General features: G+C 43.3%; 2 protein-coding genes across 4 annotated transcripts in view; both read left to right on the top strand.

The window, feature by feature from the left end:
• Window positions 1-21,483, top strand: part of LOC134502239 (centromere protein F-like) — a 33,574-nt gene extending 12,091 nt beyond the window's left edge. For 2 of the 3 annotated variants that reach the window (XM_063310464.1, XM_063310478.1), the window contains 6 exons: window positions 6,934-7,118; window positions 14,098-14,252; window positions 15,157-15,319; window positions 17,195-17,353; window positions 18,444-18,611; window positions 19,882-20,730. In XM_063310464.1, coding sequence (XP_063166534.1) covers window positions 6,934-7,118; window positions 14,098-14,252; window positions 15,157-15,319; window positions 17,195-17,353; window positions 18,444-18,611; window positions 19,882-20,085 — 1,034 coding nt within the window. In that variant the 3' untranslated portion in view covers window positions 20,086-20,730. Of the gene's footprint in view, window positions 1-6,933; window positions 7,119-14,097; window positions 14,253-15,156; window positions 15,320-17,194; window positions 17,354-18,443; window positions 18,612-19,881; window positions 20,731-21,371 lie in introns of those variants that run through there. The other variant, XM_063310471.1, reaches the window with a different exon arrangement.
• Window positions 21,484-23,860: 2,377 nt separating this feature from the next.
• TPD52L1 (TPD52 like 1) overlaps window positions 23,861-27,601 on the top strand; it is a 32,346-nt gene continuing 28,605 nt past the window's right edge. Inside the window, exon 1 of the mRNA XM_063310453.1 lies at window positions 23,861-23,983. Within this exon, the coding sequence (XP_063166523.1) occupies window positions 23,965-23,983 (19 nt within the window). The 5' untranslated portion in view covers window positions 23,861-23,964. The remainder of the gene's footprint in view (window positions 23,984-27,601) is intronic.

Raw genomic sequence — 27,601 nt, 5'->3', positions numbered from 1 at the left:
AACTCCAAGACAGGGCGGCGGACTGGTACGTCCAACTGTACGAGTCCAGCTCCCCCGCCCTCGCCACCTTCCCTGCTTTCATCAAAGAGATGAAAAACTACTTCGAAGACCCCCTAGCCAAAGTACGGGCGAAAAGCGCACTCCAAAGACTTAAACAGGGCACCCGCACGGTCCCTGACTACGCCCTGGAGTTCAAAGCCCTCGCGGGGAAGGTCAGCGACTGGTCCGAGACCACCCTGCTGGAAATCTTCAAAAGGGGGCTCAACCGCGACGTTCTCCAATGGGCCCTCTACCGCGACGACCCAGAAACGTTACACGGGTGGATCCACCTCGCGGGGAAAGCCGAACACGCGCACCGCACCTTCCTCATGACAACCACGGAAGACACAAACGATGCCGGGAAAAAGGTACCCGCACCACATGGGGGGATGGCCGGCCCCATATACCCAAAAAAGAAGTTCAACCGGGAGCCCTGCGGGAGGTGTGGCAAATTAGGGCACAAGACGGCGGATTGCTTCGCCAACCGACCGCCGACCAGCGCGCCCAAGCCCACCCCGAAAATTAGCCCCAAACCACCCAACCCGGGGCCGCCGCCTCACCGCCGAATGACCGTGGCCACAGCGACACCGGAAGAGGGCTGGGACGCTTACTGGGGGGAAGAGGACAATACCGACCCCGACCAGCCGGCGGGAAATGCTCCCCGCCTGCTCTGAGACGCGTGGCGAGGCAGGCGGTGGGACAGCAACGCGGACCACCTCAACGAAACGACAAAAGCTCCGTAATATTGGCAGCAATTCAACTCTCTACCGGCAACGGAGCCACCACGGCCGCGGCACTAGTGGACTCGGGGTGCTCAAAAAACCTCATCCACCCCGACCTAGTCGCCAAACTCGACCTCCGCTGCTTCCCCCTCCCCACGCCGCTGGCATTCCACCAGCTGGACGGCTCTACAGCGGGAGGGAAACCAGCCACGCTACAAACCGAGCCGGTCACCCTGCAAATGGGCACTCACACCGAGCGCACATCGTTCGTAGTCACGCACATCGGACGGCCCATTGCAGTCCTGGGGATGCCATGGCTCGCGACAAACAACCCGCGGATCAACTGGGCGACCCGCACCTTCACATTCGGCGACGGCGAGTATCGAGCACCAGTTCCAGCTGGCAAAAGCAACCCCACGGTAGGACGAGCGGAGGCGACCACACAAGACAACGCCGCTACCACAGCAGACCTACCAGAACAATACGCCGACTTCTCCGAGGTCTTCGGAGAGGCAGAGGCTGACCAACTACCCCCCCACCGCAAGACGGATTGCCGGATCGACCTACTGCCCGACGTCCCCTTACCTCGACCAAAAATCTATTCGATGACCCCGAAGGAGATGGCAACCCTCCGGGAGTTCATCGATAAAAACCTAGACAGGGGATTCATAGAGCCAGCATGCTCACCGGTCGGAGCCCCCGTCTTATTCCGGGAGAAGAAAGACGGGACCCTACGGCTCTGCACCGACTACCGGGGCCTAAACGCGGCTTCCCTGTCCAACAAATACCCCTTACCCCTGGTGAAGGACATGCTCGCCCACCTGTCCACGGGCAAAGTCTTTTCCAAATTGGACCTTCGCGAGGCGTACTATCGCATCCGAATCAGGGAGGGGGACGAATGGAAGACGGCCTTTAACTGCCCCCTAGGCGCTTTCCAGTACAAGGTACTGCCCTTCGGACTCGCGGGGGCCCCTGGGGTGTTCATGCAGCTCATCAATGAGGTACTGCATGAACATCTGTTCAAAGGGGTCCTGGTCTACATCGACGACGTCCTTATTTACACAAAAACGCACGAGGAACATGTAACCCTAGTCAGGCAAGTCCTCGACAAGCTCAGAAGGGCGCAGCTCTATGCAAAGCCTACAAAGTGCGAGTTTCACAAAGAGCGCCTAGACTATCTGGGGTATCGAATCTCCGGGGACGGCATCGAAATGGACCCCGCAAAAGTCGAAGCGGTGCTAAACTGGGAGCGGCCCCGCAACAGACGGCAACTACAGAGCTTCCTGGGATTCGCGAATTTCTACAGGTCATTCGCCCGGGGGTTCGCTGAGATAGCCCTCCCCTTAACGGACCTCCTCAAAACCAAAGGGGTGGGGGACACCCGACGCGCCAAGAACCCAGGCACAGTGCTGAATTGGACTCCCGCGTGCCAGACCGCATTCGACAAGCTGAAAGCACTGTTCACTACGGAGCCAATCCTCGCGCACCCGGACCCAGAACGGCCGTTCGTGGTCCAAGCCGACGCCTCAGACTTCTCCCTGGGAGCCATCCTGCTACAGAAAGACCCCACGGGACTCCTGAAACCATGCGCCTACCTGTCAAGGAAGTTCTCCGAGACAGAGAGGCGATGGCACGTCTGGGAGAAAGAAGCCTTCGCGGTGAAATCGGCACTAGAGACATGGCGACACCTACTCGAGGGAGCCACCCAACCATTCGAGGTCTGGACGGACCACCGGAACCTCGAGGCCCTACGAACGCCTAGACGCCTTAGCCCAAAACAGGTCCGATGGGCCCAATTCTTCAGCCGCTTTGATTTCCAGCTGAAGTTCATGCCGGGCAAGAAGAACGTCCTGGCCGACGCCCTCTCCCGACTGCCTCAAGACGAAGAGCCCGCCCCAGACACCATTGGGACGGTCCTATCCGCCTCGCAACTGGGGATGGCCGTGACCACCCGAAGCGGCGCACGGAGGCAGCTCGACTCTACGGCGCAGCCGACGGCGGGACAACCGGCGACGGAAAGAAGCCAACCGCAACTACCAGGGGGAATGCGCACGGACCTCGCCGCCGCCCTCAAAACCGACCCCTGGTTCCTGGCAAACCCCGACAAGGTAACGATGGCGCAAGACCTGGCATGGGGGGAAGGCAGAATCTACGTCCCGGACTCGCAACGCCAGGCGATCTTGCATAGGTCACACGACGCCAAGCAAGCGGGACACTTTGGGTTCCTCAAGACCCTACACCTAACACGGCGTCAATTCTGGTGGCCCGCGCTCAGGCGAGACGTAAAAACCTACGTGGCATCCTGCCCAACGTGCGCTAGGGTCAAACGGGCACCAGGCAAACCCGCGGGGCTATTGCAACGGGTGGCAGAACCCTCCCGCCCATGGGAGGAAATCTCTATGGATTTTATAGTGGACCTCCCACCCAGCCAGAAGAAAACGGCCATTTGTGTGGTGAAGGACTACTTCTCAAAGCAGGCCCACTTCATCCCCTGCACGTCGGTCCCATCCTCACAACAGCTAGCCAAACTCTTCCTCATCCACGTGTACAGGCTACACGGATGTCCCGCACGTGTGGTGACCGACAGGGGCACACAGTTCACCTCCAAATTCTGGCGGGCCTTCCTGAAGCTGACGGGGACCCAACAGGCCCTATCTACGGCTTGGCACCCTCAGACGGACGGAGCCACTGAGGTTCTTAATGCCACCTTAGAGCAATTTATACGATCATATACTAACTACCACCAAGACGACTGGGCTGAACTGCTCCCGTTCGCCGAAGTCGCATACAACAACGCCGTCCACACGAGCACGGGGAAAACTCCGTTCGAAGTAGTCTCGGGGCGCGACTTCGTCCCCATACCGGAGCTACCTCAACCCCCGGAACCCCAGGTGGACGCGAGCGACTGGGGACGGAAGATCGCGGAAGCATGGCCAGTAATCACGGCGGCGCTGAAGGAGGCACAGGCTGCCTACAAAGAGCAGGCCGACAAGCACCGGCGCCAACAACCGACGTTCCAGGCGGGGGATATGGCCTATCTATCCACCAAGTTCCTAAAGTCAACCCAACCCTCGAAAAAACTGGGGCCTAAGTACATCGGGCCGTTCCGAGTCACGCAAATAGTGAACCCGGTAGCAATACGCCTGGACCTGCCACACAACCTCCGGAGACTCCACCCGGTGTTCCACACCAGCCTCCTAAAACCGGCAACCACCTCCCGATGGCACCCAAGCACGCCACAGCCCGCACCGCTAATGATCGACGGGCAGCACCACTTCGAGATAAGGGACATTCTCGACTCCCGCAAGCAACGAGGAACTCTACACTATCTGGTCAGGTGGAAACACTTCCCCCACCCGGAATGGGTGGCGGCGCACAACGTTAACGCGCCTGACCTGACCAGAGCATTTCACCGGGCATACCCCGACAAACCGCAACCAAGGTCAGCAAAACCAAACCCCCCCCCGCAGGCCCCCCCCCGCCTCCCGTGCCCCAAGGGAAAGGGCCCCCCCCAAGCCCGCGACTTGGGTGGACCTTCCCCCCCCCGGGACTCACTCCCCCCGCCCCGGGCCCACGGGGTGGTGACAAACGATCGCCAGCACCCTCCCCCCGCCCCCCGGCCGCGGGGGAGTGGCAAGCAAGTTAACAGGGCAACCTGGGGGCAACGCCCAGGAGACACAACAAAGGCGACGCACTCTAAATAAGAAAAGAAGGGCCCTACCTGGAGCTGAGAAGCACCCGACCAGCCACGCCTCTCGCCTCGCCGAACTGAGCCAAACAAACAGGGTGTGGCTGGAGCATGCGCACGCCAGGTCAGGACCCGAGCATGCGCACCATGGACACACCCTGGGAAGACACGTGGCAGAGGGAGGAGCAAAGGGAGGGGCGACAACTACCCCGGCGGGAACTTTGAAAAAAAAAAAAAAAAAAAATGTGGCGTTTTGACAGCTCCACGGGGAAAACCCAGAAAACCGGGGGAGAACACTATTCGAAAAGGGGGCAGTATGTCATGAGTGCCATTGAGCTAAAGTCATCAGCGCAATGGCACACATGACAATGACAAGGAAATAAGTGAAGGGGCACAAGTTAAGTAGCCATCAACCCACAACGACTAACGGCTAACAAACAATAGCTAAACGGATCACGGAGCCACCCAAGCCATCAGCGGCAATACAACGGGGATCGCCCAGCTGAAAGCAATCAGCAGAAGAATGGAAACCTGATGATGGGCGATCCTGGAAACCCTCACCCACCGGCAGGGCAACGCATGGGACAAAGGGGGGTGACGTGACTGTGAGCGAGGGGGCGCTGACCGGCGCGGGGTATTTAAACCCCGCACCGGCGCGCTCCTGTCACTCTCAGCTTTTTTCTACCAACGCTGTACCTGCCCTGCAATAAACCAGAGCCTGATTCGCAAACCAGTGTCTGAATGTTATTCAGAGGGAGGCAGCGCATGACAACTACATACCTTCAAAATTTACTTGAGTGGGAAGATTATTTGAGGTAGATACTGAGGGTGACAAAGGTCTTATAGGGAGGAGAAAAAAATCTCATTCTCATAAACTTCTCTTGCATAATGTTAAATTTCATTTATATTAAAATACATAGTTCTGTATGATGTGAAGATAAGTTTCTGAAGCTTCTTTTTAAACATAGTTTGTTAAATCATAGTAGCTGAGTTCAGATATAATGCATTAAGACATAACTTGTGGCTTATAAAGTGTTATGAGTGAGTTCACATAGAACAGGGATGGAGAATTTATGGCTTTCCAGTGCTTCTTGAATTCCAATTCCCAACAGACCTCATCGTTGTCATGTTGTTTAAGGTTGCTGATAGATGTATTTTGACAATAATTGCAGGTCCATAAGTTTACTCAGTGAAATCTCCTTTAAATCAAGCTGGACTTCTGGTGACTCCTTGGACAGCCCTGGAATGTCCTGGTGGTTTTCTAACCAAATACCAGCTAGGTCCAACCCTAGCTTAGCTTTTCAAGATCAGCAAAGTTAATTAGGTTCCATATACCCTCCTTAAGTATTAACAAATATATTTCTATATGTTTGTATATTTTATGTTTTCTGTATTTCATTACCCTCCTGTTCATTGTGCTCTCTTCACCATTCATTCATGGTGTGTGTGTGTGTGTGTGTTTGTGTGTATTAGCCCACTAGATAGACCAGGCCAAAAAATCAACTCCACAAGAAGGCTAAAATTATTTTTATTGTGATTGGCTACAATAACAGAATCTTGCAAGTCTGATTGTGTTGTACCTTCTCTTACTACTTACAGATCAGTGAATTAGGGAGGTGTCTATCTGAGACGCTTACAAATACCATCTATGTTTGTGGATTTAAACTATGTTTTACTCCTCACCCTTCATAACAGAGCTTGCGTATCTCCATCAAGGTCATCTTTGCTCTCTACAATATTTGTGTGTGTGTGTGTGTGTAAATATAGAAAGTAGATAAATTAAAACACAATCATAGGATAACCATGTATCTGGTGAAGTAGACTACATTCCACACAATCTTATGTCAGTGTTTCTCAAACTTTCTGCAATTGTGAACCATTAAATAAACATTGGTATGTGCAAAGCAAGGACCTAAGTGGCAAATAGGTTTTTATCATATGACTATTGAGGCATGGAAGAAGGTCAAATGAGGCTACCAGCAGGTTCTCACCTGTTAATACAACAGGGTTGCAGCAAACAACCTGGTGGACTTCCATGATTTACCAGTTGTCCACAGACCACCATCTGAGAATCACTGACTAATACTACCATAGATGTTTTTCAGCTGCTATGATTTTTTTTTCTTTTTGCTGCAACAGACTATCATAACTATCATTATGAAATCAATCATACAAAACACCCAGCTTAAATGTTTATTTTGTCATGAACAGATGAGATACATAATGCACAAAAAAAATTATTTACGTATGACAAAAATGTCCTTTTTCTCATTTTTGAAAATTCTAACTTTCTGTGTATCCCATCTCTAAATTTATGCTAAAAACAGACTTGAAGTTTTGACTTAATTTAATTTAGACTACTACTATGTTAATTTGATCACAATCACAGCAAGCTATTATTAAATAGCTATTATCAATGTTCAGCTTTAGGACTTTAATGTTATCCTATGCTGGAAAGAATTATATTATAAATTCTACTTTCAGAGCATCATTTAAAAGAGAAACGGGTTTTGGTAGAAGAAATCAGACAACTGAAGAGAGAGAAAGCAGAGAAAGATGAACAAATCTCTACAAAAGAAACTGAGATTTCATATGCTAAGCAGCAACTGGAAGAGCAACAAATGAATCTGAAAAACAAAGAACAGGCTATCCTTATGCTAAAAACAAAGGTACCAGTTATTTTATTTATACTTTATTACCAATCCTAATATGATTGATCTATTTTTTTAAAAAAGTAATGTATGCATAGAATCATAGAGCTTGGAGGCTCTAATCTACATCTGTTATGAATGTATGCATTCGTGAGGGCCATTATGTGCAACTGTTAAGCCCTCTGAGGCTGGCAGGAAACAGGAACCAGCTGGATTTCTGGAAAGATCTTTATTGCTAGTAGGGAAATGTAATGAGAGGTAGGAGTGAACTGGGGGGTGCTGAGTGGGCTGGTTGGACCATCTCAACAGTGACGGCAGAGGGAGAGATGATGGGAATCTGAGGGCGGACCACACTCAAAGACACCGTTCGCTGTTTGAAAGTGGTCCCGATGTCCAGCTGTCAGCTTCTACCCTCTGTGCCAGGCAACCAGATCCTTGGGGACCCTGGACTTTGGCTGTTGCTTTTCAATGCCAGGTCAGTATGTAACAAGGCTGCCCTCATCCATGAACTTATCTTGGAGGAGGGTGCCAACCTGGCATGTCTTACTGAGACCTGGTTGGGCCTGGGTGGGGGTTCCCCACTCGGAAATGTGCCCACTCAGGTTTCAGGTTTTGTACCAGCCAAGAGCCCATGGGAGGGGGGAGGGGTAACTATTGTGATCTGGAAGTTGTTACAGGCTTTCAGTCTCTCCACTTCTCAGATATGCAGATGTGAGGCACTCTGGCTGAAGTTGGGCTCAAGGGAACAATTGGGATTGCTGCTGGTGTACCGCCCTCCCTGCTGCCCAGTGGCTTCCCTGCCTGAGCTGCTGGATTCCATTGCTGGGTTGGCAACAGAGTCCCCAAGGCTGCTGATTCTTGGGGATTTCAGTTTACCACCCAGTGATGTTGAGTCAGGGGCAGCTCAGAAGTTTGTAGCCTCCATGGACCTGCCCCAAGTCATTGATGGCCCAATGCAGTCCAGAGGCCAGACATTAGACCTGGGTTTTGTCTTAGGGTGGTTGAGATGTGATCTGACAGTGGAAGACATTAGTATCAGTTTGTTGCCATGGAAAGATCACTCCCTGGTTGCTTTTCGGCTCACTGGTATCACCCCTCCCTATAGGGAGACAGGGCCCATTCGATTGGCCCATCTCAGGTAATCGATGGACCTGGTGGAGTTCCAGAGAGAGCTTGGGGTTTTCCTGAGGATCTGGTGTGTGGTTCGGCTGAGGCCCTAGTCACCATCTGGAATGGGTGGGGGGCTGGGGCCTTGGATCACATCACTCCTATGCGTCCTCTCCCTGTGCGCCAATCCTGGAGTGCACCTTGGTTTACCAAGCAGCTCTAGGAGATGAAGCACCAGAAGAGACACCTGGAGCGCCACTGGAGGAAGACTTGAAGTGACTCTGACTGGACACAGGTTAGAGCCCATATTATTGATAAGAGCGATAAGGGCAGCAAAATGTCAATATTTCTCCACCCTTATTGTGTCTGTTGATAGAGGCCCTGTTTAGGGTGACCCGTTCCCTATTAGGTAGGGAGAGCCCCCTGGAACATCAGCTGGGCCATTGTGAAGATTATTCACACTATCTGGTGGATAAAGTCACTCACATTTGCTCCGTCTTGGACTCTGGGCAGAGCAGGCTGAGGTACCTGGGGTATGGTTTGGTGGGTGAGATCATCTGCCCGTTTGGGATTCAGTATCATCACTACGCTGATGATATTCAATTATATCTCTCAACCCTGAGTCGGCCAATTGAGGTTGTCGAGGTTCTGTCCCAGTGCCTGGAGGCTGTGCTGGTTTGGATGGAGAGGAACCATTTCTGACTCAAGATTGAGTGGCTATGGGTGTTTGGACTGCCCAGATCTGGGGATATTCCAACTTTGACCTTGGATGGGATTGCGCTTACCCATTCAAGGATGGTGTGCAATTTGGGAGTCTTCCTGGACTCACAGCTACTGTTCAATGAGCAAGTGGCAGCTGTGGCCAGGAAGGCTTTTCCCCAGCTTCATCTGGTGTGCCAGTTGTGCCCTTTCCTAGATTGGGGGGCCCTTCAGACAGTCACTCATGCCCTAGTGCATGGCTCATGGGCTGACTGGCCAGTTTGCTTCTGGGTGCAATTCAAGGTGCTGGTCACTACCTATAAAGCCCTACATGGCATAGGGCCTGGTTACTTGAGGGATCGCCTGTTTCCCATCATATCTGCCTAACCAGTTCGATCTGGCGGGGTTGGTGTGCTCCAGGTTTTGTTGATTAAACAATGCCACCAATTGGGACCCTGGAAGCATGCCTTCTTTGTAGCAGTGCCTGCCCTCTGGAATGAGGTTCCCCCGAAAATTTGAACAGCTCCCACCCTACTGGGATTTTGAAGGGCCTTAAAGACCCGGGTCTTCGCCCAGGCCTTTGGAGAGGATGATTGATGCTCCTTTCTTCCTTTCTGTTCCCCTCTGGGTTTATTTTCTTTGCCATTGCTGTCCCTTTGTCTTGTGCTGTTTTTGTGTTTACTGTATTGTTCTCTGTTTTTTAAATGTTTTAAACTGCCCAGAGTCTCTGGGAGTCGGGCAGCTTGTTATTGTTATTGTTATTGGAATCTTGAAAGCCTGCCAAAACAATTCTTCAGATCATCTTATACCTGGCACTATTAAGTTGGATTTACCTGAGTCTCTTTCTCAAGTTTCCTTCCTCCTCTGGATTCAGGAATCTTTTCTGTAACGGCTCTTCTTCCTTCAATAATAGTTGTGCTCCATCTTCCCTATTATCAAGGTCTGTTAGACATTCCATCACAGCATCCCATATAGGGGTGATGTACCCTCACAAAACCTCATCAAAATCTTATAAGAACTGGGTGATTTTTAGGGAAAGCGTGCATGCCCTTGTGCACATGCCTCTCTCTGTTTTCTGAATATCCCCTCAGGGTCCTTTGACTGCCCCCACAGCAGTAGCAGCATTATAAGGATTTGTCTCCCTTTCTGATGCTGAGCGAAGAAGTATTCCTTGGGTTAGGATTCCTTCTATTCCATGTCATTAACGTTCAGAGGCACTTTTTGACTGCAACGTAGACAAGAGAAGAAACCTTCCTTTAAACACACAAGACTCCTTTAGAGTCTTCTGCCTAAGACAATGAGAAGAAAAGACTTTCCTCGCAAAGCCATTGAAAACAAACTGACATCTGTTCTGGTCTATCATATTCTATTGTTGCCACCTTTTTTTTCCTCTTCCCTGTATAAACCAGTCTATTTCTCCATGTCCTTCTGGTTTTGCACTGCAAGTTATGGAACTAATGTTTTCAGAAGGCGTGATAAGAGAAGCAACATATATTCTGCCTCTAGTGAGACAGTGACAGCCTCCTGGACCCTCCCAATCCTGTTTTCCAAATCATCATTAATAGAGTTCTTACAAGACAAAAGCTTTTAATTCCTTGATAAATCAGACAGTATACAAGATACAGTATACAAGAGCTCCTAGGATCCATGGTAGCAACATATTACCTTATTTTCTAAACTGTACTGGTTCATATAATATCAAACATACCTCTGTGTGGAGTTTTATATAAACAAATAAGAACATGATCCTGTATTTTCCTCTTTCACTCCAGGGATCCCTGGGATTGATGTATCTAGTGCAATATTTCACGAATCACAGTGCATCTTCTAGAAGTAGGCAATGACCAGCCTGATACCCTAATCCGTATTTACTCCTTTTCACATGAGAGGATATTCAGTCCCAAAATTACCTGCCAACTTTTCCTCTTACAGGGTCAGCCAATGCTGTGTCTCTTTCATTCTCTCCATGCAGAAATTTCCGTATAACATTGTTTTGTTGACTGTCTTCCTGGCTACCTCTTGAATCTAGCAGTCTTATTCTCTTAGATGACTGTTTTCAGAATCTGCATCCAAGATAGGGGTTGATGCTGCTAATTACCTCCTCAAGTTCTCCTTTCCCTTTTGCATTTGAAGAGGCCTTGTTCTGCCATCTGTCCATGCTGATTTAATTACTATTTCTGCTGGACATATACCTGTGAGTAGTTTTTAATTTTTCTCACCTGTTTATCAAGCAGTTTCTCAAGGGTCTAGCAAACATCTGTCCTCTGTGATCTCCAAATGTACTGCATGGAGTCTTGGGAGTCTTTATGGCTTTGATATTGAGGGCTCTTCTGCGCAGCAGCTTTAAGGTGCTTGTCTCCAGTACTGAAACTGGAATGAAACAGTTTAAGAACTCACTTTCTGGATTTAAATTTATTCTACAATTGTGGCAATGATGCAGTCCAGGTGTTCTGTCTGGATGGTGGTTACCTCTTGGTGGATTCCTCTGTTTCTTTACCCCCTCACACTGGAAAAGCAAATGCCAATCATTTTCCATTGGCAGATCTTTGAAGATATGTGATTTCCATTGATGGACTTTTTTGTATGAGCCCCCCTGTGTTGATCCCCCAAAATACTTGATACCTTCCCATACAAGGAGTCCATTAGTGAATGGGTGTGGGAAAATGCTTTATTTTTCTTTGTGTTACTTAAGAGGGGAAACTGAGAGAACACTTGTCAATTTCAACCAGTTCAAAAAAACAAGTCAGGCATTTCAATGGATCATCAGAGAAATCATTAAAAAAAAAAGGCCCACCAGTTTCTCCAGTTCACCAGTAAGGGGGAAAAAATTCCAATGGTTCCCCAGTCTTTCCAACCAGCTATCACTCAGCTAACTGTTGTTATACGAGTTGCATTTGTGAATAGGACCCAGTGAACCTGCGTTTCAGACCACTACTTATTGGAGATTTAGAAGAAATTCCCAGAATGCCTGAGACCTGTGTCACAAAGTACAGCAGTGCAGGTTTTACGTTGGCATGTTCCTTTCCTTGGATATAGGCATCCCAGAAAAGGCCATAGAGCCCAGTAACCATTTGTGTGTGCATGTGTGTGTGTCTGCTTGCAATTCGAAACAACAGCCAGTAGGAACACTGACATTGCCTAGATTCAATTGAAGTGCAAGTCAGAAAGCACCACTTTTTTTTTAAATAAAAGTTTTATTAAGTTTAAAGCAAAGATAAAAACTACAAAAACAAAAACAAACCTACAGAAAAAAATAAAAATAAAAAGGTGAAACAACAGAAAATGAAAAAAGGTTTTTAAAAGATGTTACAGGTTTTAAGCAGAGCAGAAAAGTGCACCTGCAGGCTGTTTCTGTGCCAGATGAGCTGACGATGCCACTGCCCATTCAAGCCCCCTCAGTGTAGCTGCAGAAGTATTGTCCGTTAGCAGTTAGCAGGTCATGTGGAAAAGTCCTTAGCCGGTTTGCAACTTCAGTGACAAGGAACTCTCAATAAGTAGCTTTCTTAGTGGCAAATGCATCAAGCCATGAAACAAGCAACTTAGGGGGACTGTGGGCTCTCATCCCTCAATTTCACAAGATAAAGTGATATTAAGCCTGATGTCTCATTCTTGCCTAAGGTGGTTTCTGTTACAGTTAATCTTTCCTCTTACCTACATCCTTTCTATCACTTTCCACTTAATTGGAAAGGACTCCACATATGTGCTTACAATTTTATCGCATTGCTTCTTTTTGGCAGTCCTACACTTTTTGGCGAAGAAAGGGATTGCCATGACAGTTCAAAGATTTGTGAAGTGGTTCATTGAGGCTATGAATCAGTTGGAATCAGGTTGCATCGAAATCAAATAAATTATAATTCCTTTTCTTATCAAATATTAAAGCAACTTGTCCCTTGATTGACTCCAAGCCTATGTGAAGCATCCCCTTCTATCTGCCTGCTGAGGGCTTCAGAGCTCTCTGTTCTTCATTGCCCTTACACAGTCCCAGTCTTTGACTTTTGTTATAAGAGCTTCAGTGAATGGACAGTTTTGGGAGTCATCCTTTACCTGGAGTGGGGTGTACAGCTGCCAGCCATTTTAAGTTAAGTACATGACTCATCTGTGTATGTGATGCAAGAAGACTATGACAGATAAAAACAGGTTCTTTACCTCTAACTGTGGTTCTTCAAGTAGTCACATGTGCATTTATAATAACCCACCCACTTACTTCAACTTACCCTTCCCTTCCTCAGGTGCTTGCTTTAGATGCCTAGTAAGTTTATCCTGGAATTCCCGGGCTGCTGCAGCAGTCTTGTGGAAATCAAGGGGAAGTGTACACACTCTTCTTGGTGGCATGCAAACTAGGGAAGTTGCTCCTTGCTGCAAAATCAGCATCAGTTCTAGAATAATCTGATGAGGACTTCCTTGCAGGTACATTGAAAAACCACTATGGCAGGTCAGCAACCTATTCTTCAGTCCCTTTCCCTGGTATAATCTTACTGTAAAAACTCTCCTTCTGCAACACATTACACACACATTATAGATGGCTTCATCAGCTTGGGTAGGGTGTTTCCATTATTTTGTGGAGCTGTGAGCTTATTTGGAATATTTAGAAAGCATGTTAGGTGCCATTTATCAGCATCCTGGGGTGGGGGCATACTAAAAATAGCCAAGATGACTGAAAAAGCATAACACTACAAATCCCAACCTTTCTGTACAGATGTTGAATCATACTCCCATACAAAAGGTGCTAGGCTTGCATTGCAATGCTATGTCCACTCTCTTGCCTACTTTGAGAACCTCCCACTATGAATGCCACTGATGCCATGGCAGTTGAACAGCTATGGAGGGCATGACCAATCAAACAAATATTGGGAGTGGCCATGTTTTTAGAATGGGCTTTTCCAAGAGGGATTATGAATAAATATTTTACAAAGTATTAGTAAACCTTGCATCAAAAACAGGACGTAATATTGAGCAGTAAATCGGTTCCCGCCACCCTTTCCTTCCTTCCTTCCTTCCTTCCTTCCTTCCTTCGTCCAGAAAAGCGATTTGTAAACATTACAGAAAAAAGCAACTATCTCCTAAGTCCTAAATTTAGATATACAATGAATTATTTGTGGATCTTGTTCCATAATGGAATGTGCCTTAACTGTTTTTGAATTCTAGTTTTGTAGAGTATTTATCTGCTACTATATGTTATATTTAAATCAAGGTGATGCAACAGTTGGAACAGCAGAAGGTAATGGAGTTGCAGCTTTCTGAAAAGAGAAAGGAATTTTTGGAAATGCAGTCTGCTGTACATGAAATGGAAGAAAAAATCCTTAAGAAAACAGCAGCAATGCATGAGCAAATTACTCATGATCTACGGTACTAACTAGTGAATTGTGAAGATAATGAAGGCTAGGTAAACTAGTATGGTATTCAACCTTGCAAGTATCCATAAATAGTGCAAAACCCTACTTAAATTACTAATTTGTGATTATGTTAGTGTTCTCCCAATCACTGGTCTAGTTTGAAACTCATTAAATTAAATCTGGGGATGAACTCGTAGTGTACCTAAGCAGATCAAGAAGTCACTTTCGAGAATGTTTCAACAATACAGTATTTGTTGTAAGAGAGAGTTGAGGCTTTGCAGAGATTTATATGTAGCTTGGAATTGGGTAGGTTAGCATATAACAGTATTCTAAGCTACAAGGTTAGAAAAAATATTCATTAATGGTTCCTCCCAATGGCTTTTTTGTATATTGACGTTAATATTAAGATTTTTGTCTGGAGGCTTGAGTAGGGAAACTGTGGTAAATGTTTGAAATAAAGCCTTTTCAATTAGAACCCTATAATTACAGAATTCTCTTCTGAGAGTATCATGCCTTACACTTTTTAGTGATGGTATTTATATGAGTGGCAAAGGCACTTTATTTCTGGGGAGTTTTGAATCTGATAATATTATGTTCTAATTATTAATCTTATATGAAGCTCTGTCACTTTATTTGCTTTATTAATTTTATTTTTTGATGATACTGATGTGCCTTATTTAATAATTTTGTTTTGTATTTTAATTGTCGTGAAACTGTTTCAGTGTTCATTGACTAAAAAGGTAGAATATAAATATTCAGATGATTTTTTCCCACCTAGCTAGATGTGTCATTCATTTCTGTTATCTTCAACAATATGGCCAAAATTAGGGATGATGAGAATTGTGGCCTATGGCATCAGGATGATATTAAACTGTGGAAGACTAGTTTAGATTGATGTGCTCATATTTTCTGATTAGAAATGAAATATCGTTTCTGCACCATCAAATTTGTGAGCGAGAGCTACTGGCAGAACAGGATCGTCTCTTACGAAGTAAAATGGTGGATGATTATGCAGCTTTGACCAAGGAAAATAATGTCCTGCAATCCAGGCTTTTGGAACTTGTCAAGCAAACAGACATCGTAAGAAAAATAACAGTCTGATCAACACATCTGGTTGATAGTTCCTGAGGAAATATACTGGCTTCTACCCCTTTTTCTTTTTTTAAAAAAAATGTGCCTTTTTACCATTTGTATTCCAGTAAAAATGTATTAATAAAGACATCAATGAATTCCTTGATAGAAATAAGCCAATTGAATATTCATTCTCCCTTTTCCTCTCAAAGGACATTTTTTCCCTACATTTTGTATGCATTTGTGTCATGCAAATGAGATTAGTGCTTAAATAATTCTCTATTATAAAAATTACACAAAATAGAGTATTCTACATATAATAAGAAAGCCAAATGGTCAGAATGGTCTAAACACCAGGACACAAGAAGAGCAGGATAAGGATATGAGATGACTTGCACACATTCCAAGTATTTTCAGAAGATAGAATTCCTACACTAGGATCTCAGGGGGAAGATTATTCCACAAGGTAGAGAATGGAGAATGCTCTCTTCTGTATCATTATTAATTAACCAGAATTGTTAGCTAGCTGACTATAGATGTAAAGTCAGAGATAAGGACTGGACAGGCCTACCTAACAGAAGGCAGTTCCTTAGATAATCTAGTCCTGAACTAGGTAGAACCTTCTAGACCAAAACGCTGTATGCAACATAGGTTGGAAGCTATTGCGTATCAGTGCGGGGCTTTCCTTACAGGAATCATGTGTGGTAAGAAGCATTTCTGAACAACCTAGCTGTTGCATTCTACACAAACGACAGCTTCCAAACTCAAGGGCAACAATCCTGAAATTGCTAATGCATGGCTAACTTTAGCCTAGCAATCCCTGTTTAGGAAAATCATAATTGTCTGTATATTCCCATCCAAAATTTGGTCATTCAGGAGAAACATAAAAGCAAGTTGAATGGAGGAGAAATGAAGTATGAAGAAGTGCACATACAAAACTACTTGTGCACATGCGTTTGCATGTAGATGTACATCACTCCATAAAGCTTCCTTATCCATTTATCCACTAATATATTAAATAATTAAGGAAACATTGCATTACTTGTCTTATTCCTGGCTGAATCACATGGCTGTTAAGCAAATCATGTGGTTGCTAAGTGAATCATGTGTTTCCCCAATGATTTTGCTTGTCGGAAGCTGGCTGGGAAAGTTGCAAATGGCGGTCACATGACCCAGGACACTGCAACCATTGTAAATACATGCTGGTTGCCAAGTACCTGAATTTTGATCACGTGGCCATGGGGATGCTGCAATGGTTGTAAGTATGAGGACTGGCCATAAGTCATTTTTTTCAGCACCATAGTAACTTCAAACAGTTGCTAAACGAATGGTTTTAAGTCCATCCATACTATCTGTATGCACGCATTTTATGATTTTATAGGTTTTATTCATACACATCTTCTACCAAATGGTCTTTTTCACATTTAGAACCTCCCACCACCCTTGTATTCTTCACTAATTTTCTCAATCTGTCATCATAAACAAACAATTCACCCATTCCTTTTCCATATATACATATGAATATATTTATGATTGAACTACATATTCATAAGAACCCAACCTCTTTCTAATCAGATAGTCACCAGTCAGCATTCTCGTTTATTTTTGGGTTTCCAAATGGTTCAATCACTTTTTCTGTTCTCTCTCACTTTATTTTCACCCATCCATGCAGATCACCTAGCTCTTTTTTTCCCCTGGATTTCAATTCATTCAGAATGTTGCACAATTTTTCCAAAACCTCATTTGACACTCAGAAAATGGCCTGCTGCAGGGCCCCGTTATTTTAATATAGCTCAAAATGTCTAGGATTGACTGGTGTGCTTTTAAAAAAATGTACATGTTTCCTTTGAAACTTCTTAAATAGCCCACATTTCCTTATTGCAGCAAAGAGTTCTCAAGGAAGAGGTGTATACAACCCATTCAGCAAGCATTGCTCAATTCCTGACAGTGAAAGACCAGGAAGCGAATCTGCAACGTGAGATCAAGAGACACCAAGAAATTCTGGAGCAAGAAATGAGCACCTTCCAGGAACTTGAGGATAAGGTTGAATGACTAAATAAAAAACTTTACTATATTGGCTGTTAAAAAAATTCCAAAATCAATATTAGGCCAATTCAAATATCACAAAAATATTTGTGATCTTGTGTGGGATTTAAAATATGACTTTATACAACTAGTCATCAACTCCTTACTTAGATGTTTAGAGAAGAGCGCAGGAATCGTTCCTTGTATCTTCAGTAAAGAAACCTCAGACAGTATGATGGGAAAACACTGACATTTTGCTGCTACCAGCTAAACAGTGCTATTGTGCTAAATGATCAGTAATTGGATGTGTTGTAAAACAGACCTAGTTTGTACTTAATGGTTAACAAATGCAGGATCCTAACCCTGTATTTGCATATATAATGGTAATATGGGAACACAGAGCATACTGGTAGGTGCTTAAAGATGAAGTGTAAAGATAACAGCACTTAGCTCAGGGGCAGGCCTGCGCATATCAAATCCTGCTCTGTACTAGCTGTTTCCTCATCCAGATTCATTTTTTAAACAAAATCCTTTTAAAGCAATTAGAAGCATTTTCAGGGAATAACAGATGGATGTAACTGAGTCAAAGCATTCACTTCCTACTGCTGATTTTTCCCTTGCTTTTGTGGTACAAAGAAGCCACATGCTTGAAAACATTTAGTTCTCCTCTAAGACCTCAATCCAATATCACAACTTTCACAGACTGATTGTTTCTGATACTTAGTCAATAACGTTTGATCTTCAGAGGGATCGTTACACTCAAGGTCAACATTCAAGTCCTTCTGATGGAATGGGGAAGCAGGAGGCAGGGCTTCAGATGGCATCACAGAGACAGGGAGGTTGCACATCCACTTTGGTGTTGACTTTCTCTGGATTTTACTCAAGATCTTTCTCTTGTATACAGCAACTTGTGTGCTGTACATTCAGCCCCAAATTGGAAACTGCACACATCTCTGCAAACATTTGGGTTTTTTTTTTTTATTTGTTTGTTTCCTCGTACTGCCATAGTTCATGAAAAACACATTGGAAGCATTTTTATATTCATATTTTTTATTATTATTTCTGTTCCTTGGTTTTTTTTTTAATCTCTGTTGCTGATTTATTCCAGATTAGCATTTTGGAAAAAAGAAACACAACTCTTGATTTAAATATTTCAACATTGAGCAGCCGAGTAGCTGAAGTTAAAGCTATGCTAGAAAAAGAGGAACGAGACAACATTGAACTAAAAAGAGAGAATTCTCTGCTAATTGATTTTGCATCTAATCTCAAAAAACAGGTAATTTATTCAGTTTATATCAGGAAATTGTGGGCAAGAAAAAACATTTGGGATCAAATTAAAAGAATGCTCCTGCATGAAAATACTATTCTTACACATACACGTATACACACATGTGCACACACATGCATTCACATGCACACTTTATAAATCTGGATATGTTGTGGCATGAGATGTTTTATACAAGTCCCACTTACAGTGATGTAGGAAGTAGATAATGGTATGCTGAAATTGCATGAAAATACTAACATCACACAAGATCTGATGCAGGAGCTATTATTATACCAAATATTACACAATCTTCCAAAAAAAGATAAAGGTATGGATACTTAAAAAATAAATCTAGTATTTTAAAGTATTACATTTTGAGCTTTTGTACCAATTCACATGTTTCATCCTTTTATCAAAAACAAATTTCCCTGCAAATATAATCTCTTTTCCTATGCTAGACAATGGAAGAATAGAGCTTTGATTTGCTTTTTTGGGGTCTTCCTCTGGATCTGGGTTTTTGCGAACTTCCAAAGTAATCCAGTTAATTGAGCTATCTATAATTCTCATAAGTGTACTAGAAAAAAGGATAGGGGTTTGCAAATTTTGAAACAAGGGTATATGACAAAAGGGAGAGAACCAAAAGGATAAATTAGAATATGCTGTTAATTTCTAAGAAGTTTCATTACTGCCATAGGACCAAACTACTCATTAAGCTAAATATGCTGTTTATTAATGGAATTATGACCAGGATCACCTCTTCTTTTTTTTTAAAAAAAAAATAGCACTAAGGATCCAGTCTGGATTAGGATAATTTGAGGGATGAGGAAGTAACCTTTTTCCCCCAGTGACTGATGATATAATTCACCAGTTTAGCTCCTCCCCCTTGTTCTGGTAAACAGAGTTAGATTTCATAGGTACAGCTATGGAAGGATAGATCCAACTCTGGTTAAGATCCTCTCTAGTCTAGTTCTCCATTATTGCAAAAGTCTTTGGGAGGTGCTCATAGTATTCCGTTGTATAAATCATTATGATAGCAAGTGACATAACTTTTTCCCTTGTACTGTTTTCTTGCTGAAAATCATTACAACCTGCAAAGCTGCTGTTCGACCACAAAAAGTACTATTTGCAGCAAGAATGTTTGAAGCAAATGGCAAGTTAAAGAAAGAAGGTTTAAGAAACATGGTACAGACACTTTATGCCCTTTTCTTTGGCTGAGTAAAGTAGTTTAGCCTCAAGAACAACATTTTTTTACATAATTTTCACATTTTTCTATCTTCAGCTTGCTGGAAAAGAAAACCGTCTCCTGCAGGCATCAAATAAAATGCTGGCGCTGGATGAAGCAATTTCAGCATTAAAAATTAAGCATACATTACATCGATCTCTTCAGTCAGAAAAATGGGACAAAATCTCCAAAATGGCAAATTCCCTGAAGAAACTCAAAAATTCAATGGCAGATATTGTCGACAGAATGGGAAAACAATAATTGAGGTGTGTTAATGAGCTTTGATTCCATATGAAATGTTGAATAATGCATGATTTCATAGAATGTGAAGAATATTCTTGGAATCTTGTCAATTTAGTCATATTAATTCTTTAAATTATGACTGTACAAAAAATGAAGACGTAATGGTATGTGGGATTGACTTTGGGAGACAGGAGGAAGAGCCGTAGACCAGGCAATGATCAGATATGAGGCAGCTGAGCCCGCAGAAGGGATGGGGACATGGCATCTCAGAAGGGATCCTTTCTAGTTTCTTGGGGTGAAAAGAGGAGCGGGGACAGATGCACTTTCAGACTTACAAGATTCTGTTAATTTAACTTTACAATAAAGATAGAGCTAGTACTTCTGGATGTGCTTCTTGTCTGGACTATCTCACAAGGCTGACAGAAGATGATTTTGAAATTTAAACACTCAAAAGTAATTGTATCAACTTAAGCATAGTCCATATTTACTCACATTGTAAATATGTATGATTTTAGTTATTGCTGGTGGAACAACAATAACTTGGAACATATTTAAAAGTAATTATAATTTTAAAGACTTTTTATCCTGCCTTTATTATTTTTATAAATAACTCAAGGTGGGGAACATACTTAATGCTCCTTCCACCTGCTATTTTCCCCATAACAGCAACCCTGTGAGGTGAGGTGTGTTGGGCTGAGAGAGAGGGCCCAAGGTCACCCAGCCGGCTTTCGTGCCTCAGGCGGGACTAGAACTCCTGGTTTCTAGCCTGGAGCCTTAATCAATAATTGCTGGGGCAGAGTTTCTTTTGTGACATGAGAATCCTCTTTCATTGAAGGACAGTGTCCCATAGAATTCAGTGGGTTTGACTTCTGAGAACACATAACAGATTGCACTGAGAATGTCTTTTATTTAATAGATTTAAAAAATGTTAACTGTTGAAGCCAAAAAGCAGGTACACATGAAGTAAATAAATATCCAGTCTTTGTGGCAGAAATGTGAAGAGAGAACATCTTTTCACACTTCCATCAAACTATGGAAATTAGAGCAGCAAACATATTGTACTGCATAACAGGATAATAGGCTATACTTGACAACATTTATTTTACCCTGCATCCTCATTTTTATATACAAGATTTTAAACCATTTTGCAATGTTTAAACATTTGGTAACCTTTGTTTAATTGGTTATGTATCATCTGGTCTTACGTATATCATGTTAAGATTCTTTTTTGTAATGGTGATGATTTCTTGACTCAAGAAAGTGTTCTTGCACTTACACAGTTGATTTTAAATTTCTCATTTCAGATTATAATCCACGTATGTTGATGCTGAAGCCTGGAGGTTAATTGGATATTTTCTGCTTGTACTTTTTAAAATAAATAAGGATCTATACCACATCATTCAAAATGTGTCAAGATGAGGTCTCCCCCCACCCAATATCCATATGGCCCCCATCCTGCTGGTGTTTCAAAGGGTCTTGAAGATCTGGCTGTTCACCTGGGCCTTTGGCAAGAATAACTGAAGGCCCTTTGGGTTGTGTGGGTCTGGTTCTTTTTGTTCCTATTTTTTTGTTATCTTACCAGGTTTACTCCTTCGTTTTTGTCTATTATGGTGTGTGTGTGTGTATTATTAATACTTTTTTTATTGTGAACCTCCCAGAATCGTAGGGAGCCAAGCAGCATATAAATTTAATAAATAAATTCCCAAGCCTTTGGGTCCAGTTTTCCATCAATATTGCAGTTTGTTGCAATCACAGTCTTCAGTGATCCTTCTATAGATGGTTAAATGCATCTGACTTCTGGGTATGTGAAACTCACCCACAATCCATCCTTCTAAATAATTTGCGTAACAATTTCTCTTTTGTGGCACAGGGAAAGCCACAAACTGTAAAAGGGTCAACCTGTCCAAGAAAGCAATTAATAATTTACATTCCTGGATAAATTCAGATTTAAAGCTGGCTTGTGAGCAAATTTCAGTGAAGTAATTTCAGATGCGTAAAGTGAAGAATGCCTTGGGTAGCTTTGAAAGAAAGAAGCTATGAAAAGAAAAATTATGGCAAAATACAAAGTTTGTAACTTGTCAGGTTTTACCATACAGTCTTAAATTTAAAAGTGCCTGACTATACAAAACAGGGTGTTAAATATATAGTATTATCCCCGAAGTTAGAGGAAGGAAGCTACTTGTTAGTTGAAGTTAGAGGAAAGAAGCTACTTCAAGGACACTAGTGCTATACTTAAAGATACTAACATATAATATCCTCTGGTGGGGGGAGATGGGTGGTGACTAGATAGATAGATAGATAGATAGATAGATAGATAGATAGATAGATAGATAGATAGATAGATAGATTTACTACGTACTATACTAGGGACGCGGTGGCGCTGCGGGTTAAACCGCTGAGCTGCCGATCGGAAGGTCGGTGGTTCGAAACCGCGCGGTGGGGTGAGCTCCCGTTGCTAGTCCCAGCTCCTGCTCACCTAGCAGTTCGAAAACATGCAATTGTGAATAGATGAATAGGTACCGCTTCGGCGGGAAGGTAACGGCGTTCCGTGTCGTCACGCTGGCCACATGACCCGGAAAATGTCTACGGACAACGCTGGCTCTAAGGCTTAGAAACGGAGATGAGCACCGCCCCCTAGAGTTGGACACGACTGGACTTTACGTCAAGGGAAACCTTTACCCATACTACAGTTTACATTTACTAAGCTATAATATAACTTGCCTGTTTGGGGATTAGCATGACAGGTTATTCCAACCACTGTAGGTTTGTGAACCATGGGTTAGTATTTCATAAGCTAGCTGTACCATATTAAATATCAACACTTACTGCATGTATGAACATCTATTCTACAGATTCAAACCTTGCATTCAATCCAGCTGCTGAATCCCACCAGCCTAGAAGTGGAGGACGTGTTAAGTGCTTAGATATGCAATCCATGAAAGGGCAAGACAGTAATATTTGGATATTTTTTGCTGAGGAACAGTGCCCTAGAGTAAGTGGGTAACAACATGCAAACAACAGAGCAGCAAGGAAGACTTCAGCCTGCCTAGCAGACTTAAGATTGAAATAGCAATAGCAATTCATATAGCTGAAAAGCTCCATGGAGCAAAACTACTCATGCTAAACTCTAAGCAGGTAAAGGCAGTGCCAGATTTAGACTTGGTGAGGCCCCTTGTTCAAAAGTATAAAGCTTGGAGCTCTTTCTTGAAAAGTTACAAGAGAAGGTCTCACAAAGGTACGTGCCAAAACAGGAGCTTGCGTCACTACAAAAAAATTGAAAACACACACACCTTTTAATTGCTTAATAGCAAGGTATTTAAAGTGAAAAATACAAATTCTTGTTCTTTTCTGAGATTTGCTCTCAAATGTTCTCTTCATTGTAAACCTGAAAACAGAAAATTTGGGCTTAAAATTTTACTTAAATTAATTACATATAATGCCGTTTTAAAATGACACATAAAAAATTGCTACACAAGATTTTAAAAACTACAGTACACATAAAAAGACCGCATAAAATTCTAAAAGCCAAAAAAATAAATGAATAAATTCTGAAATGTGAGGCCTTGCGGATTGTGAGCCCCTAAACTGTAGCTTGCTTAGCTTATGCCTAAATCCGGGCCTGGGTAAAGGGAGAAACAGATTTGCTTTCGCATAACGTGTGAACCCCCCTCCGTAAAGCGCCGAAGACAGAAACGAAGCAGGGGTCTTGTGGCAGAGCTGGCGAAAGGCCCGCAGGTGGCGCTGCCTCGGAGCGCGGGCAAGAGCGGCGAATGGGGAGCCGCTGCTGATCAGCAGAAGCAGCAGTCGCGGCGTTGAAGTGGTTGGCCGTAAGACGCGGATCCTTCAGCTGGTCTTCTTGGCGGCGAAGCGCTGCCGGAGAAGCGTCCTGGAGGAACAATGGAAACGCAGGCGCAAGGTGCGTGGCTTAGCTGGTCGCTTTGGGGCAGCCGCGTGCGTTTGTTACGATTCTTGTAAGAGATTTCCAGCCTTTTCTTCCCCCCCGCATCCCCTTTCTGCTCGGTATTGGGTTTTTGCGGGGAGGGAGGGGGTGGCAATCTTCGGGCTGGTCACTCACCCCGAAGCTTATCCACTTATTCTGATTGCAACAATTAGAGAAAGTTTTGAAAAGGTTCCACTTGCAGAATAATCATAATCGTAATCGTAATAAAAGAGAAAGGTACAGTTCTCCCGGATAAACCAGTATTACTTTTCTACGGATCTGCGAAGGCACGGAAGTAAAACCAATGTTTTATTTTAAGATACATTTTTTGAGTGAGGTCTCTTGTATCACTGAGTGCTGGGGATTTTTAAGAGACTTGAGAGTCCTGCGTGGCCCGTTCGGTTGTCCTTGCTAAAGAACGACTAGCTTGAACCTTAAGAGGTCCACTGATGACAGAAGCCAAAAAGATGTTCTTCTGGGTCTCCACCGGCCCAGATCAGTGCCTGTTTCTTCGGCAGCAAGGGCTTGCTCCCGTTTGGCGCCGTGCAGCCCAACCCCAAAGCGCTGCGCCGGCGTGTTCCGTTGCTTTTATTCTCCCATTAAGAGGCGCAGGGCTCCCTGGTAAATCTTAATTCTGGGACTTTGCTATTTAGATCCGATCGAAGCACTGAAACAGCCCAGGTGAAGCGCCGAGGACACTCTCTCCCGTTGCAGTCTCCCCCTGAAATTGGTCCCGTGCATTCTTAAAACGTGCATTCAAATAAAAGCAAAAAACTCATTTTCTTCCTTATCACTTGGAGTGGTTCTTTCATCTGAAAGTCAGCAGTGGGCTTTTTGTCAGTTGCAAAGCAAAAGTCCTTTGTTGATTTGGTGAAAGGAATGCAATCCATTGTTCACCTAAAGTTTGCAGTGAACTTTGGGAATGCCATTACTTTCAAAATACCTTGGAAAGTTTTTTCTTCCATTAATTACCATCAGCTTTGGTGTATTAAAGAAGATATTTCCATAAGGGCTATTGCAGCACTATCTCTTCAGGAGTTCTGCTTGGATTGCTGCGTAACAGGTTTGGCAATAGAAAGTAAATGTCAGAATCCCTCTTAAAATCGTTGTTCTTTGTACCATTCGCCTTCCTTTTGGGCCATGAGCATTATGAATCAGAGCTTATTTCATTTGCTGTTTCTGTTTATATCCCAGATTTCATGCCTGCATTTTGTTAGTAAATTATTAGTGGAGAGAGATCTAGTTAAATTACAGCTCTTCCATGCAGCATTTGCTTCTTAATTACCTCTGTCCTATTATAGAGACTATGATCTTCTTCTTCTGGTTCCATTAGTTATATCGGTATCAATTTCTAAACCCAAGAAATCATTGAGGAAGGCTTTCATACTTTTTTTTAAGTGTTGTTCATGCCCTTAGAGAAAATCCGGAAAGATTTACCCAGTGCCATTCTGTAGACATGTTGGAATTTTTCTGAAACATTTGTATAACATTCTGCCAACTAATTTATTATAGGAGTAATTTCATACTGCCTCTTGTGAATAAACATGTACCTTGGAAACAAGTGCTCAAAACAAGGGAAGTTGCCTTTAAAGGGACATATTCACTCATGATTGGTTAGTTTTAATAGAGGGATTGAATGTAATTTGGTGCAATATCATGGTTGAATAATTATTTATACCTGCACCAAGGGCTCATTGTGCTGAGTGAGATTTCTTTCCAAGTAAAACATGTGTTGCATCAGACTGAAAAGTTGTACAGTTGATGCAATTTAAACACACATGTTTTGATAATGCATGCAGTCATTCTCAAATAATTGAAAGAGACTTGTTTCACTGTGTTCGTGCACACTGCAGAGTCATTGCTAGTTGCTAGGTCCAGCTTTGTGTTAAAACTCATGGGTTTGAATGGGACTTGCTCTTGGGTAGGTATCCTTTGGATGCCAGCCTCTCAGTATTATTAGTCTTACACTGTGGTGCATCAAGTGACATGACAGCAATCATCCAGAAAAGCCAGATGCTGGATTCTAGATCATCCAGAAGGCCAGAGCCATTTTCTAATGAGTGCCTACTCTCTAACAGGTTCATGTAAATCTTTTCCTCTCAAAATATTCTGCCAGTATTCAGGCACAGATGTGAGAGAGGTTTGTGAGTGACCACAATTTAATTTTGCAGTTCTATTCTGTGTGGCATTTAATGATCATTTATCAAGCTAAATAACTGAAGGTCAGGACACATTCAGTTCACTGTTCTATAACCACCTGTTCTAGCCTGAGTAGAGTGGGGTTCAAAAGAAATAAATGAAAGTATACTTCTTTACAAAAAAAAAAAGTTGCCGAACTGATTTCAACAGTTAGACCTTATTTTAAAGGATTACCCAGAATTCATATAATGCCTGTGCTGCTCGTATGCTTCCTACACATTATGAGGTGTTATGTAAGGCCTATAAAAGGTTCTTTAATGTTTATTGTTTTGAGTTATGAAAAGGTTGCAGGGAGAAGAAAACATTATTATATAGTTTAGTGCCTGCTGAGGGAATAAGCATTTTGAAGTACCAGGCATACTTCTTAAATCTTTTGTACAGTGTTGTGAAGGAGTTTTTACAGTGATGAAAAGATTGTGAACTGTGCCTCTCAATTTTTTGAACAATTCTAATTCAGACTCTACCATAATGGTGTTTAGTTCACTTTCTGCCCACTTGGTGTATCATATCCATCTTTAATGTTGGAGAGTTCTTCCAGAACAAAAAGGCTAACTTCCTCATGGAAGGTCATTAGAAATGGGTTCCACCATGTAATGGGTATCTGCTTTTCCACTAGCTGGACATGCAGAACTCCTAATGGTCTAATTCAAAAAAAAAATCAGAAACCAGTCAGAACAAACATTATTATTGTTAATCCAACTCAGAAGACCTGACTGAACAGGAAGGTTTTAGCTTCATTCCTAAGTGGAAAGAGTAGGACTACATATAGCTAACTCTGTGAGTCCAAGCTGATGACATTTTGCATTTGGAGACAAACTAGTCCTGATGAACAGAATCTTCCATTATTTTTAAATATTAATAGCAATTGTCAAGGAACATTAAATCCTACTGAATGTTGTTTGTGTTTTTAGGACAAACATACCCAAAAAAAGAGTAAATCTCAAAATAATTTTAATTTAAGTAATAAGGAACATGGGTTACAATCTCCAGAGGTTATTATCAAATGACAAAACATTTTTTTCCAAATGTCCAAAAGGAGTAACTGTCTTTAAGTTAGTAACTGGATTTCTTAGGAATCTATTAAAAACAGGTCATATTTCTTTTCTCCTATCCAGGGGTGTCCTCAGAGAGGGGATCATAGAAGTCAAGATGGCAGCCACAACCATGTGATCAAAGCTCCACCCTTTTTATGTGCATCACATGAAACGAAAATGTACATAAAACATAAATGTACAATGCACGTAAAAAAGCTTTGGTCGCATGGTCATGGCTGCCATCTTCATTTTTCTAACCCTGTCCCTGCGGACACCCCTTCTCCTACCCCAAGTACATTTTTCTGGCTGCTGCGAAGGCCATATGTGAAAATCAGATCCTTGTTAGGTGTGAACTGCCTAG

Source organism: Candoia aspera, chromosome 1 (assembly GCF_035149785.1).
Source record: "Candoia aspera isolate rCanAsp1 chromosome 1, rCanAsp1.hap2, whole genome shotgun sequence".
In the NCBI taxonomy this organism is placed as follows: domain Eukaryota; kingdom Metazoa; phylum Chordata; class Lepidosauria; order Squamata; family Boidae; genus Candoia; species Candoia aspera.
Note: the sequence above shows the minus strand (reverse complement) of the source record. Positions and strands in the feature narration are given on the sequence as shown.